At 38.7% G+C, this 12,580-nt stretch overlaps 1 protein-coding gene across 4 annotated transcripts in view; it reads right to left on the reverse strand.

The window, feature by feature from the left end:
- Positions 1 to 12,580, reverse strand: part of scube1 (signal peptide, CUB domain, EGF-like 1) — a 288,050-nt gene that overhangs the window by 13,457 nt on the left and 262,013 nt on the right. For all 4 annotated transcript variants that reach the window (XM_067999790.1, XM_067999791.1, XM_067999793.1 and 1 more), the window contains 4 exons: positions 10,807 to 10,965; positions 4,358 to 4,561; positions 3,038 to 3,199; positions 829 to 996 (listed from right to left, as the gene is read on the reverse strand). In XM_067999790.1, the coding sequence (XP_067855891.1) occupies positions 829 to 996; positions 3,038 to 3,199; positions 4,358 to 4,561; positions 10,807 to 10,965 (693 nt within the window). The remainder of the gene's footprint in view (positions 1 to 828; positions 997 to 3,037; positions 3,200 to 4,357; positions 4,562 to 10,806; positions 10,966 to 12,580) is intronic.

Here is a 12,580-nt window from a genome sequence, read left to right on the forward strand (position 1 = left end):
TTAAAAATAAAATCGTTGGACTATAACTTGGTGTTGTAAAATTGTTTACATTTGATTATCTGAGAAGCTTTCAAAATTTTATTCATTTTTTTCACTTGGAGCAAAGAAAAACTACTGAAATTAGGATGAGAAAGACATTCTGTCTCTAATTGTCTCATGTGTATCTCTCTGACTTATGCTGTCTTTCACCTGAAAATTGAAAAGTTGCTAATATGTGAAACTTAACCTGATCATTTCTTTCTGCAGCTTGGTTACAAAGAATGTTGAAAAAGTCAAAGAAATTCAAAAATCCTTTTGCTCCATGAAGAGATATACCCCTCCACTTGTCCACCAGCTCGTCACTTGCACTGATAGATTCATGCTGATGCATGATGGTAAATTCTGCCCATGCACAGAATACACCATCTATTTGAAGTCAACCGATAGCTTTGGGTCGAAATTTAATGATATTATTCTGAAGTGTTTAATTTCTTTGTTTTTAGTGGGGTTTTTTAATCCATATTCATCAGGCTGACAAAAAAAATGCAGATGAAAACATTTTCGTTATGTGTTTTGAGTGGTTTACCTTCTTTAATTTGTAGATTCTTCTGACCAGTCATTCAAGATTGGTTGTTTACATGAGGCGTTAGTAGTTTTTCATTGGAAGTTTTGTAGTCACTTTCCAGCCATTTTTCTGATTTGTATATTCCCTACCTCCTCAGACCTATTTGCTGCAATTTTACTTTCACCTGATCACCAAAGCAAGATACCTGAAGTGTGATGGTCACACAACAGAAGTGTGCACAATAGTACTGTTTGTATATTATGGATAATAATAGCTGAATTTACCTTTTGTTTCACAATCTTGAAACGAGACTGCTGCTTCATATTTTGTCATCAATCCACCCCCACAGTAAAAGCACTGTGTGCGACCTGGCTCAGATTGAAATGTACCAAATGGACATGATCTACAGGGCATGAATCCATCAGAGGAGAAATGTCCTGGAGGGCACTGGCCTGAAACAAGTTACAGAAAAATACAAAACGTTTTTTGTAGTAGCAAAGTAAAAAAAAAACGACTAAATGGGCAATGATGTCATGTGAAAAATTACAATTTTGCAATGGAACTATGCAATAGGTTAAAACCTTTCCTTCCTCTTGGGATTTGGGTTCAAATCCAGTCTACAAAGAAGGACTGTGCAAGTCTCCGCTCTTGAATGTTAGTTAAGGATCATAATTAAAATGAGTTTGGATGGAACAACAACTAAGAATCCACCACATAAAATTGCCTTTAACTTCACATGTAGTCCCTCTCAGTGAGTGAGGCTGTAAAGAAAAGCCCTATACTGTACCCAATTCTTTCTATACCTGGCTTTAACGCTCCTCATACCAGAAGAGACTGCTTGCAATTTAAAATCAGAAATTTAAGTGATTGGTGTAAGAAGAGTTGCGCACTTGCTGGGTCCAAAGAGGAACAATTTCCTGTTCCGGGGATGGTCATCACCTTGATGAGCAAGAATTTTAAGAATTAATAGGTAAGCAACTACATCCTGCTTACTTTACTAGCCACAGGCTTGCTATTATGCCAGACGTATACTGACAAAACTGTGCAATGTAATTTAGGACTGAAATTGCCCACAACTAACTTAGAAAAAAAAAGTTGTCTGAACATGCTCAACAGAAATGCAGCTAAAATGAAGCAACGTTAAGGAGCTGCTCCACTAAACTACCCGAGAACATTTTAAACTTAATTTTCAATCCTTTTAATGGTATCAAAGAGCTGGTGAGGTAGCTGACTCTCGCTAAGATTAAAACTTAACCAGGATTCAGCTACTGCTGAGTGGAGCTCTATGGAGCTTTTCAGGCACAAGCGCACACAATTCTTATTTTTTTCCTGGCTAGAGAATGGTGCAGACTATAATCTGAGTCTGCTGGTCCTCTCATCAGCTGCAGGTCTCAAAATGCTATCTGTAGGACCGTGTGCTTAGATGCACTGGGCAAAGATTTGGCACCTTAAGTGATTTGAATTCTGTCTGGTACTTAAAATTTTGATTTAGGTTTTAATACATCCTCGACAGGGACTGCTCTGATCTCACACAGCTTACTGGTTGCCAGCCAATGAAAAATTATGAGATATGAATCAAGGCTATCACCTACAAGATACAGCATTTCCTCATTAAAACTAACAATGGGGGAAGACACCTTCTCTATTTAAAACAAACTGGTTTAGCCTGTTGTTACATAAATTGCATAAAATAAATCTTACCCCTACACCTCCTCTTGGAGAGGGGACACTTAGCAATCTGTTCTTCACTTTCCCCAGTCTGAGGGAGTACAGTCTTTAAGATTCAATGTATTTCCTCTCACCACCCTTTTTCCCCAATGGATACTGGGATATTGTTTCAATGATCATTTCTCAGAAATGTTTCAATTTAGCATTTATATTATGTTATATTTTATTTAATTATCAAACATACTGTTGTAGTAGAGACCCATTCCCCCGCCTTCATAGAATCATAGAAGTTACAACATGGAAACAGGCCCTTCGGCCCAACATGTCCATGTCGCCCAGTTTATACCACTAAGCTAGTCCCAATTTCCTGCACTTGGCCCATATCCCTCTATACCCATTTTACCCATGTAACTGTCCAAATGCTTTTTAAAAGACAAAATTGTACCCGCCTCTACTACTGCCTCTGGCAGCTCGTTCCAGGCACTCACCACCCTTTGAGTGAAAAAATTGCCCCTCTGGACCCTTTTGTATCTCTCCCCTCTCACCTTAAATCTATGCCCCCTCGTTATAGACTCCCCTACCTCTGCATTTACAAATATATGAAAATATATATAAAAATAAATAATGCTATATAATGTAAAGACAGAGGAAGGTGGGGAAATGGGTCTCTCCTACAATAGTGTGTTTGTTAATGACATAAAAAGTGATTATAAAGTCATCTTTGAAGAAAATATAATGACAAATTCTACCAAAAATTGCATATAGGTTCTTGACTTGTAATGATGGTGTAGCAAGCATAATTTTAAGCAGAAGGCAGGAACTCACCTCCGCATTCAGACACGTTCCGAGCCCCAGCTATCCCTTGCCCGTCGTTGCTTGGACACGGTTCACAGGACAGTTGCCCTTTTGTATCTTGGTAGGTTCCTGGAGGACACAGGAGACACTGGTTGTGCTCGCCGCTATAGTAGCGGCCTGTTTCACAGCTGACTGGAAGAATAAGATGGACTTGAGTGAGTGGCAAGCCTGCGTATTCTATCTTGTGTTGTTTCATGATTGATTCATCTGGTAATATTCACAGGATAACTTCATACTGTGAGACACAATAAATTCGTCACTGCTGAATAAATCACATGATTTGGTTTTGGGAACTGATGTCTGACTGTATTTGGCATGAGACTCATTGCTCATTTAAAAAAAAAATGAAGGATAAAATAGGTTAGAATTTTTTTTGTAATGAATTTGGGGTTTCAGACGGCTCAGAGAAACAGCTCTAGCTTTGGGCTAGTGGGTTTGACATTATCTCAATTCCTCAGTGCATCAGTAACTCGATAGACACTCCAACCTATCTAACAACTAGATTTATTTTATTCTATGTTTCAGAGGAATAATGCTCTAAAATTTGCATTGATTTCACACAGTTCGTGAAAAAAGTTAGTACCATTTTTCTTTTATGTCAGTGACTGTCCAATGATGTACCTTTCACAAACATGATATTCCAGAGAATTAGCAGAATTTCAAAAATAAATCTTTTTTTAATCTTGAAATAATAATTGTTCATACCAGGATATGGAGGATTGCAGCTTTCATCAGTTATCACTCTAATCTGACTAAAGGCAGTTTTGACAGTAGGGGAAATTAACATCTAAAGTACTAAGAAAAGTTTAAAATGATGAATGAATAAAATGCCTTTTTCATTAACTAATTAGAGTCCTCATTTTGAAATTTTCAAAGCAGTTGTAAAGCCTCCTATTACATTGAATTGACCAAAAGTCGTATGCCTTGAAATTCCACAGGGTTCTCCTGGTCCACTGCCGTAACTTTGGCGGAAGATCGATGGAATCTCCAGAGATGTGGCATTAAAAGGGGATTCTGCTGATCTTCCGCTGGAGTTGCGGCAGTAGATCCAGAGAACTACACAGAAATTCCAGGCGATAGCCTTAATTCATATCTGCTGTCTTGAAGTTACTGAACAAAAACAACCCAAATAAAATAATTCAACCATTACCAAAAAAAATTCAAACGTAGACCACTACCATAAACTCATTTGTTTGTGTGAACCATTTTAAATAGTAGATTTTCACAATGTATCTTAGTTTCATTGGGATCTTTCCAAAATGGTCTGCACAATCTTGGAATAATACTTACTGCACTTCCCATCCTGGAGCACCTGACCTGTGCTGCACGACTCCTGGTTTTCATGCACTTTTGCTGGTTTCTGGGCAACTTCATATTCTGTCCCAGAGAACTGAATATAGAACTGCTGTTTATTAATTGACTTCCTTAATGTTTTGATTGCTGTCTGCAGCTTCTGTTCCATCCTCTTGCGCACGCATTCCATGTTACAAGAGTCTAAGGAGGAAAACATTGTAGAATCCTTCATTAATGGTTGGATTTATTTATTTTTCCATCCATCGATATACCAATTCAGAAAGTTTGACCAAAGAATGAAAGAAAAGAAATTTCAACCATGTTTTGGAGAGGCCTGCAGCAGTCTCTTTAAGGACTGCTGGTCAGGCTTCGTCACGCCTCGCCAGGGACCAACAGGCGGGATGTCTGTGATGACCTGCAAATCCTGCCCATCGGTAAATAAATCATGTGGGGGTCGTACAACAGGTGTAGGATCCCAATGTAGATACTTAAATAAGTCTCCTGTCGGTTCTGAGCACGAGTGCTGGCCACCCATTTTGAGGCCCGCTTGAAAATCGAGCCGAGCAGGCTTCAGGCAGCCAGTGGGTGGGACTTTTTTTTTCAAATTTTTGTTTGCTTACCACCCTGTTTTCCAGCAAAAGGCATCTGAAAATCGTATCCCATAAGTCTTATTTTCACTATCCTTTGGTATTTGGGCTGTTAGGTACAAAAGCTGAAATCAGTACCTGCTGCAGTTAATGAACAAATTGATTAGGGCCAAATTTTCCAAACATTCATAGTCAATGGTCAGAAAATCTAGCACATAGGAACAGAAATAACTCATTTGACCCATCAAGCCTGCTCTGCCATTTTTTTGTTAGCGATGACAGCTCTAACTTTTTAATCCCAATTCCCTGCCTTTTTTCCCATATCCTTTAATACTCTTACTTCCCAAGTAATTAGCCATCTCCCTTTTTAACTCCTCAGTTGACTCTGCCCTATTGAGCAAGGCATTCCATATTCTCTCAATCCTTCGTGTGAAGAAGTTTTTCCTAGATTTACTTTTAACTAGTTTAGCTTGAATTTTAACATTATATTATCTTGTTCTGGATTCTCCTACTGGAGTGAACAGTCATTCCCTATGTATCCCATCAAATCCCTTCATTATTTTAAACGACATAATCAGATAAATCCTTAACTTTGTCATCTCCAGTTTCTCATAATAATTCAATTCCCTCGTCCTAAGTATCATTCTAGTGAATTGTCGCTAGACTTTCTCCAAGACCAGTATTCATTCCTAAGGTGGGTGTCTAAAGCTGATCACAATGGGGCAAAAGTTTTTTTTATTTCTTTACTCCCAACATGGAAGTCTCACCTGCCAAAGTGCATCATGGGAAATGCCCAGAAGCTGCCCATGATTTCTGTCCATTAAAATTAATGGATAAAAAAACAAGGGCTGCACCCTTGCCATTTTCCTTTTTCTGGTAGGTGAGGCTCCGCACGAGCACAGCGGAAGCTTTGCCCTAATACTCCAAATGACCTCTCTCCCATGCTCTGTACTGGTGACTGCCCTGGACCAGTGCAGTTACACATTTTAGCTTTTGTATTCTCTTGTGATGAATCCCATTAGCCTTTTACATTAAATTTAAGAGTGCAGAGAACATCTGAAATAACAAAAGCTTTTTCAAATACATAACAGGTGAATCCAGTTTAACTAAGCTGTTAGTTTTTAAACACATTTCTGACATGGATGAGCCTGGGAAATGCATTTGATATTATAGAATAGTTGGAATAAAAAAATTATCTGGTCATTATCTCATTGCTGTTTTCGAGACTACGCTGAGCAAGTTCGCTGGCACTTGTAAAGAGAAAAGACAGATTATGACATCTCAGGCTTGTGCCCTTCATTAGAACACCTGTCTTTCTCTTTCAGCATTTTTAGTTTTTACTCCAGATTTTAAATATTAGCAATTTTTATTTTTATATTTATGCAAATGCCAGCCCTGTCAGCAGGGGGAGCTGAAGACCTGCTTAGTGAACATTTGTGAGAACTTCCAATCCTTTGGCTGGAACACAGATCACAGTTATCAGTTTAAGCTCATTTGGACACCCCTGCCTGGGACTCTAATTACCACATGCCAAACCATTATCCTGCCAAACAAAAATGCAGAGTCTATACAATTGGAAGCCGTTTCACAATCAGTTAGGTGACTCAATGGACAGACAGGTGTGTTTCCAGAACACCTTTCTTCCCATGCAAATTCAAAACTTTTTTTTTAAAAGTACAATTTTTCTGATTTTCCTTCTTTCTCACCATTTCTTTATATTTTAAAAAAAACTAAATTTAACTGAATTTTATCATACCAAATCTGGCCCATTAGCTCTATTTTCATCACAGTGGAGAAGGGGGAGAGCTTAGACTGCAATAAAGTGAATCTCAGGGAATAACCACTTAGCAGGTCACCATTCACATTTCTCAGTAATAGGCTTCAGCTGTAACCTGTGATTCTAATGTGTTGATAATGGTGGACACTGACTTTAAATGACGGAAAATCGATCTGTTAACACATACAAGTTTCAACATGAAGTAACCAGCCTGGATCAAGTTTACAGCTCATCATTATTAAGAACAAACTGATATAGCCAGCAAAAAGAAAAGAACTTTGCTCTGGTCAAGAATTCACCTTCCCACTCTTTGCTAATTGAACTAAAACACGCAAAATGGCAAACTTTTCTACAGTTAAAGCAAAGAAGCAACTTGGCTCTCAAATATATCAAGGAGATGGACAGGTAAAGGGCAAGCTTGAGATGCCCACTTATATTTCACTATGTGAAGGTAATCTCAATGTACCAACAGCAATGTGTCCAATGTTAGTGGGTAAGTGATTGACTAGTGAAATATGAATAGGTATTACATGTGTGTCCATTACATGTTCTGTTTGTGTAGTAAGTGAGCGGACAGAAAAGGTGCAAATAAATAACATACGGTTCTGGATCAGTCAACATTAGGGGGAGATAAGAACCAGTCCTGAGGGGTTAAGGTCCAAAGTGTCCAATCTTGTAGGGTCTTTCATTTCTTTCAGTAAACTTGTGAATGGGACACACTGTGGTGACATGACCCAGGCTGGTTCCCCCTTGAAGCTCATCAGTTATTTAACATTGATAGCATTGTGATTATTCCCTTCCAATCAGCTCAAACTTTGCTCTTGCAGTTTATGTCTTCTGAACCCCTGAAATACATTTAACCCAAATACATATTATAATGTGTTAGAATATTAATAGTACACAGTAAGAGCAAACTTTAATGGGTAGCTAATTGTGCAGTAATATAAAATTCATTTAACTGCAGCCATGTAGATATGGGCAATTGTAGTAAAATTCAGTTTCATTCTGTAGGTCATTAAGGTGTCTTATGTCCTGAGAGGGTTCAGGCTGTTATGAGTGATGTAGCATCTATTTAATTTTTGCATGTTTAGATATTTTTTTAACCTATAAAATCGCAGTGAATGCCACATGAAAATTCAGACTTTTGCTTTAAAAATAGATTGGAAAAAGTGGCAAATTAATCTCACCCATGTCGTGGAGCTCTTCAAACTCTCTTTTTTACAACTGAAACAGGTCAAGTAACTATATCTGTGGTAGACAGAACTTCATGCAGTAATTCATTGGAATGGGTCCAAGCAAAAAGCCCTAGAACTTGGTCAGACTTTAAAAAAAAATATTCCCCTTTGTGTTTAAATTTTATTTAGGGAGGAGAAACATGACAGTTCTCTTCTCTCTGCTGCCCCCTCGCACACCTATGCAAAAAGAAAAATGTAAAAATGCAAGTTCTAGGTAGGAACTCGAGGACAAAGAGGACAAGGTCACCTGCCAACAATGGAGGGCACAGCAGCTGGAAGCAGAAAAAAAATCTTCCTCATCAGCAAAAAAAAAAAGTTTGATCAACGATTTAGTGTGACAGAAATGAATGGGGAGAAAAGCCCATGCAATGAGCAAAATTGCTCGTGCTGAACTTGCTCCTCAAGACTTGGCCTTTCAGTGGAGAAGGGTATCATTATGGTGCCCGCTCCAGGCTGAAATCTTGGGAGCTCTATCTCGACATCTCAAGATTTTGACATTTGAAAAGACTGTTCTTAAAAAAAAAAATCCCCTGCAGATTGTTTTAAAGTAGCTTATTGAAAAGCTTGTGAATTATTGTTTTCTGGTGTACAGTGAACCATCTGGTGATTACACTAGTGCAATCTTTGTGATGGATTTTTAAGTTTCAGAAAGTTAAGAAGGAACCCACAAATTAGTTTTTGGGTGTACAGGCACTTCACAAATCCTTTTTTGCCCTCCTGGTTTTCTTTTTCTATCCATATTCACCATTGATTGCATCAATCTCACTTCTTCATGCCCCAGCCAGTTATTCTGATATTGATATTTTATGTTGATATGCATATTGGATAAGATATTAAATTGTGTGTCGTGTGATAGTTGAAAGCCAAGTTGTATGAGATTTACTTCTTTTTGTCTTCATTATTTCAATTATATGTGGACAAGAAAGCAGTAAAAGTAAATGAAAAATCTGAAATGTTTTTGAAGATCGGTAATACTGATAATGTTTGTATAAGGGCAAAGCTTTGGAAAGTAATTCATTTAGGGAGGAGTGTAGCATCCACGGCTTGAGAAAAGGCAGCATGGGGAGAGAACTGGATATAAAATTATCATCCTTTCACCCTCGTCCAACTACATCTGTCTCCCCTCCTTCTGAGAAGGTGCTGACTCTTATTGGCACACAGTTCTCCAATGAGGCTGACAGCCCTCTGGTACCTCACCTAAGTGGCCATTTATTTGTGAGCCTAGACAGCGAGTCACAGGCTATTCACTTGTGGGAGTGTCACAGCCAAGCCTAATTCCGTCTTTGTCCAATGTTCACATACTTGCACTTTCCAGTGTGGGTCCAGTATCTGGACATCCAGGCTGGAGTTGGATCCTACACTCCTACAGAGCAGCAGGGGGTGGGGGGAGGGAATCTTTTAAGTGGCTCCCTGACACAGGGGTTATTGGACCAATCATATCACCTTTCTGGGAGAGAGGACTCCTTTCCCCCACCCCAAAGGAGCCAGCTTCCATCAACATTTCGATCGGTGTGTTCGGCTGGGGGGAGGAACACTGCAGATGAAGTGTTGAAGGCCGGCTCCTGGAGGCCACACCCCCTCACTCTGTGACCTTTGGTGGGGGACAGTGGCAGAGAACCACAGTGGGTGTGATCACTGTGTAACTGCTGAGATTGTGCCCCTGTGGATTTTCTAGGAACTACATTTTAACTTCTATAATTTTATTGTAGGAGTGTGCTATGTTTTAAAAACATTATTGTGAATGTTATATTTAAGATGAGGGACATTAGTGCTAATAATTTATGGCCATGCAATGTCAGCATCCAAGCCCTCCCTGGTTAAACATATATCATGATTAGATAAAGATAAAACTCTGCTCCAAAAATGTGCCTCAACCAGTAGAGCACCTTTACTGCACTACAGCAGCATTTTCCATTTCCCACACAGATATCCTATGGACTCTGAGTGAGATTGCCAATTAGTGCCCAGTTGGTGCAGTTTTGTACTGTGATCCCATGCCTATTTGGAACTGGATTGAGACCAAACTCGATATGTGTTGATTTCAAAGGCTTTGGCAGTACATAAGGAAAATTAGTTTTGAAATATTGCAATTAATTTTTTCCTACTGCATCCATGTCCACATATGATCCTTAAAAATAACATTCTACTGGCTTATGTGCTGCAACTAGAATAACAAATTTGTATCTTTTGCCCTGTGCTTTTGGTCTTTTTATGTGGACAATGATGTGTGCAAAAATGTAATAAACTGCCTACTGTTTTTTTAAAAAGCAATTTACATCTTGAAGCTACTCTTTCTTAAAGGGGAAGGAAAGCCTAGGATAGTTTTTGCCTTTTTAAAATTATTTCACATTTGTATTTGAAAATGGAAACATTGTCACTTTCTTCAGATGGATCTCTCTCTGCTAAGCCACTCCAGTGATGAAGAACTTCTCATGCATCTCAAAGGAGTTCCACTGCGAATAGCAGAGTGTAAAACTTCAAACTGGCCTGAAGGCTGCACTGGAGCCATCTGACCGAGGAAATGACACTACAGGCTGGGATTGCAAGAACAGTTGCCCCCTCCCCACTGCAAGATGCAGCACTCTGGGTCACATGGGGCGGTCCCATGCAAGGGCTCAGGGAAAGAAACCCTATTTGAGGGTCTCCTTGGCAGTGATGGAATTGAGGTTTTCAAAAAAAACTTCCAGACTTCAGTTTATAATTTTCTTGTATTAAAAGGGAAGTACTTTGAATAAAATCTATTTCCCTGAACTTGCCTTCCCCTTGAAATGTAATGATCTCTGCAAGAGGAGCAAAAAGGAGCCAGGTAGTGCAATCCATTGGTTTCCAGTTTAAGCAGCTACTGACCTGTCACCTCCTCAGACTTCATTTCGACCTCAAACTCTGCTGTAATGTGCGACACCTCTTTAGATGGCGACTTGCGTCCACGCCTCCTCTTTTTGGAAGAATCGCACTTCAGGTTCACAAAGGTCACTTGGCAGTTGTCAGTGCAAGGGAAGTGACCTCCTTTGTGTAAAGGGAATTGAAGTGAAAAAGAGAAGAGGTAGCATAGAAAAAGCAACAGCACATACAGGACAAAATGGGTCGCTCATGAATAACTTCATCACTTGTCAGCTATCTGGTCAGCCTTACTGGCTATATATTCATGTATGATATTCAAAATATACAGTGCATGGTATTCTTTTACAACTTGCTGTAAAATACATAGCGCATTAGTATGAATTGCCTGGGTCAATCATGGAACTACCAACACTGCTCTCAATTTTATTTAAAACCAAGAAATTATTGACGAATGACATGGTCTGGAGTATGTTTCAAGGCTGCAATTTCTCAGGGTTCAGATGGGTTTTAAGAACAGCTCACCTTCACTCTAGGTGCATGTTAACATTTCTGGATGTGTTGCTGCCTCATCGTGAACTGCAACTTATATGTTTTTATATGTTGCTCAGTTCATCATCCTTTCAATGTCAATGTGCTGCCGACACAATGTAAACAGCTTGGCATGCGCAATCTGATATGTCGCTTATCAATTTTGGACAGTAAGTGCAGCAATGGGGGTAATTATGAAGAAATAGAATGATTTCCAATTGATAAGTAGACAATGAATGACACACCATTTAAATAAACAGGAATCTGCTGCTGAAATAAAACTAATGGTACTGCAATCCCGGTCAGCGGATGCCTTATATTTTCCGGTCTCACATCAGTACTATCCTGAACTATCTCGCACTGTTCTTATGCAGTGGGGCACCAAGAGAACTCAAATTAAAGTTTTGATGTTATAGGAGAATAGCATTATGAACAACATATTTTTATAGGTTAATAGCTGGCTGGCAGTCAGGTGCATGTCAGTAATTGAGTTGAATGATTCTGATGACAAATAATTTTGTTCTTTTATAGTATAGAGTGAGTAGTGTTTGTTAATAAAGCTTATTTCACTTTTTTTTTTGAAGAGCGGTCAATATTGTTCTTCAGCTGACAGTGAAGTTCTTGAATAACCTAGGTGGTAGGATAATACAGATAAAGCTAACATTGTACCTGAAGACATATGTGTGTTTGGCGTTACACTAATACCAGCGGAGGGGGAGGATTTTGTTTTGTAGTCACACAGGATACAGGAAAATAACAGGTAGAAACCAATAATTACACAATAAGGCAGTAACTCAATCTCAGGGTTTTGCAGATGTTTAGAAACAGTTACCACACTTGCCTGACTGAATTACTGCCTTGTAACTCACTGCCAGACATCATTTGCATTACTGTAAGTAGGAAAATGAGTCAGAAAGCAATAGCTTGACAACTAAATTGCAGAGAAACAGGCACTTGAAGTTTGAATAAACTTATAAAAGTACATTTTAAATTGCTAGACCAATGAACAAAAACTATTTGGAATGTACAATTTGAATCTAACTTCAGACTGTCAGTGGCTTTTATAAGTTATAGTATAGTGGTATTCTATTAGCAGAAGCATTTATTTAATTGATTGTGTCTGATGCAATTAGACTCTGAATATGGATATCACAGTGTATTGTACAGAGTGCACTCTACAATTCAAAAATCAGAACTGTTCTCTTCATGTTAATGATTCAAATTTATTGAAAGGGAAAGATTTATCATATTT

The sequence above is a fragment of the Heptranchias perlo genome, chromosome 18 (genome assembly GCF_035084215.1).
Source record: "Heptranchias perlo isolate sHepPer1 chromosome 18, sHepPer1.hap1, whole genome shotgun sequence".
NCBI classification, from domain to species: Eukaryota; Metazoa; Chordata; class Chondrichthyes; order Hexanchiformes; family Hexanchidae; genus Heptranchias; species Heptranchias perlo.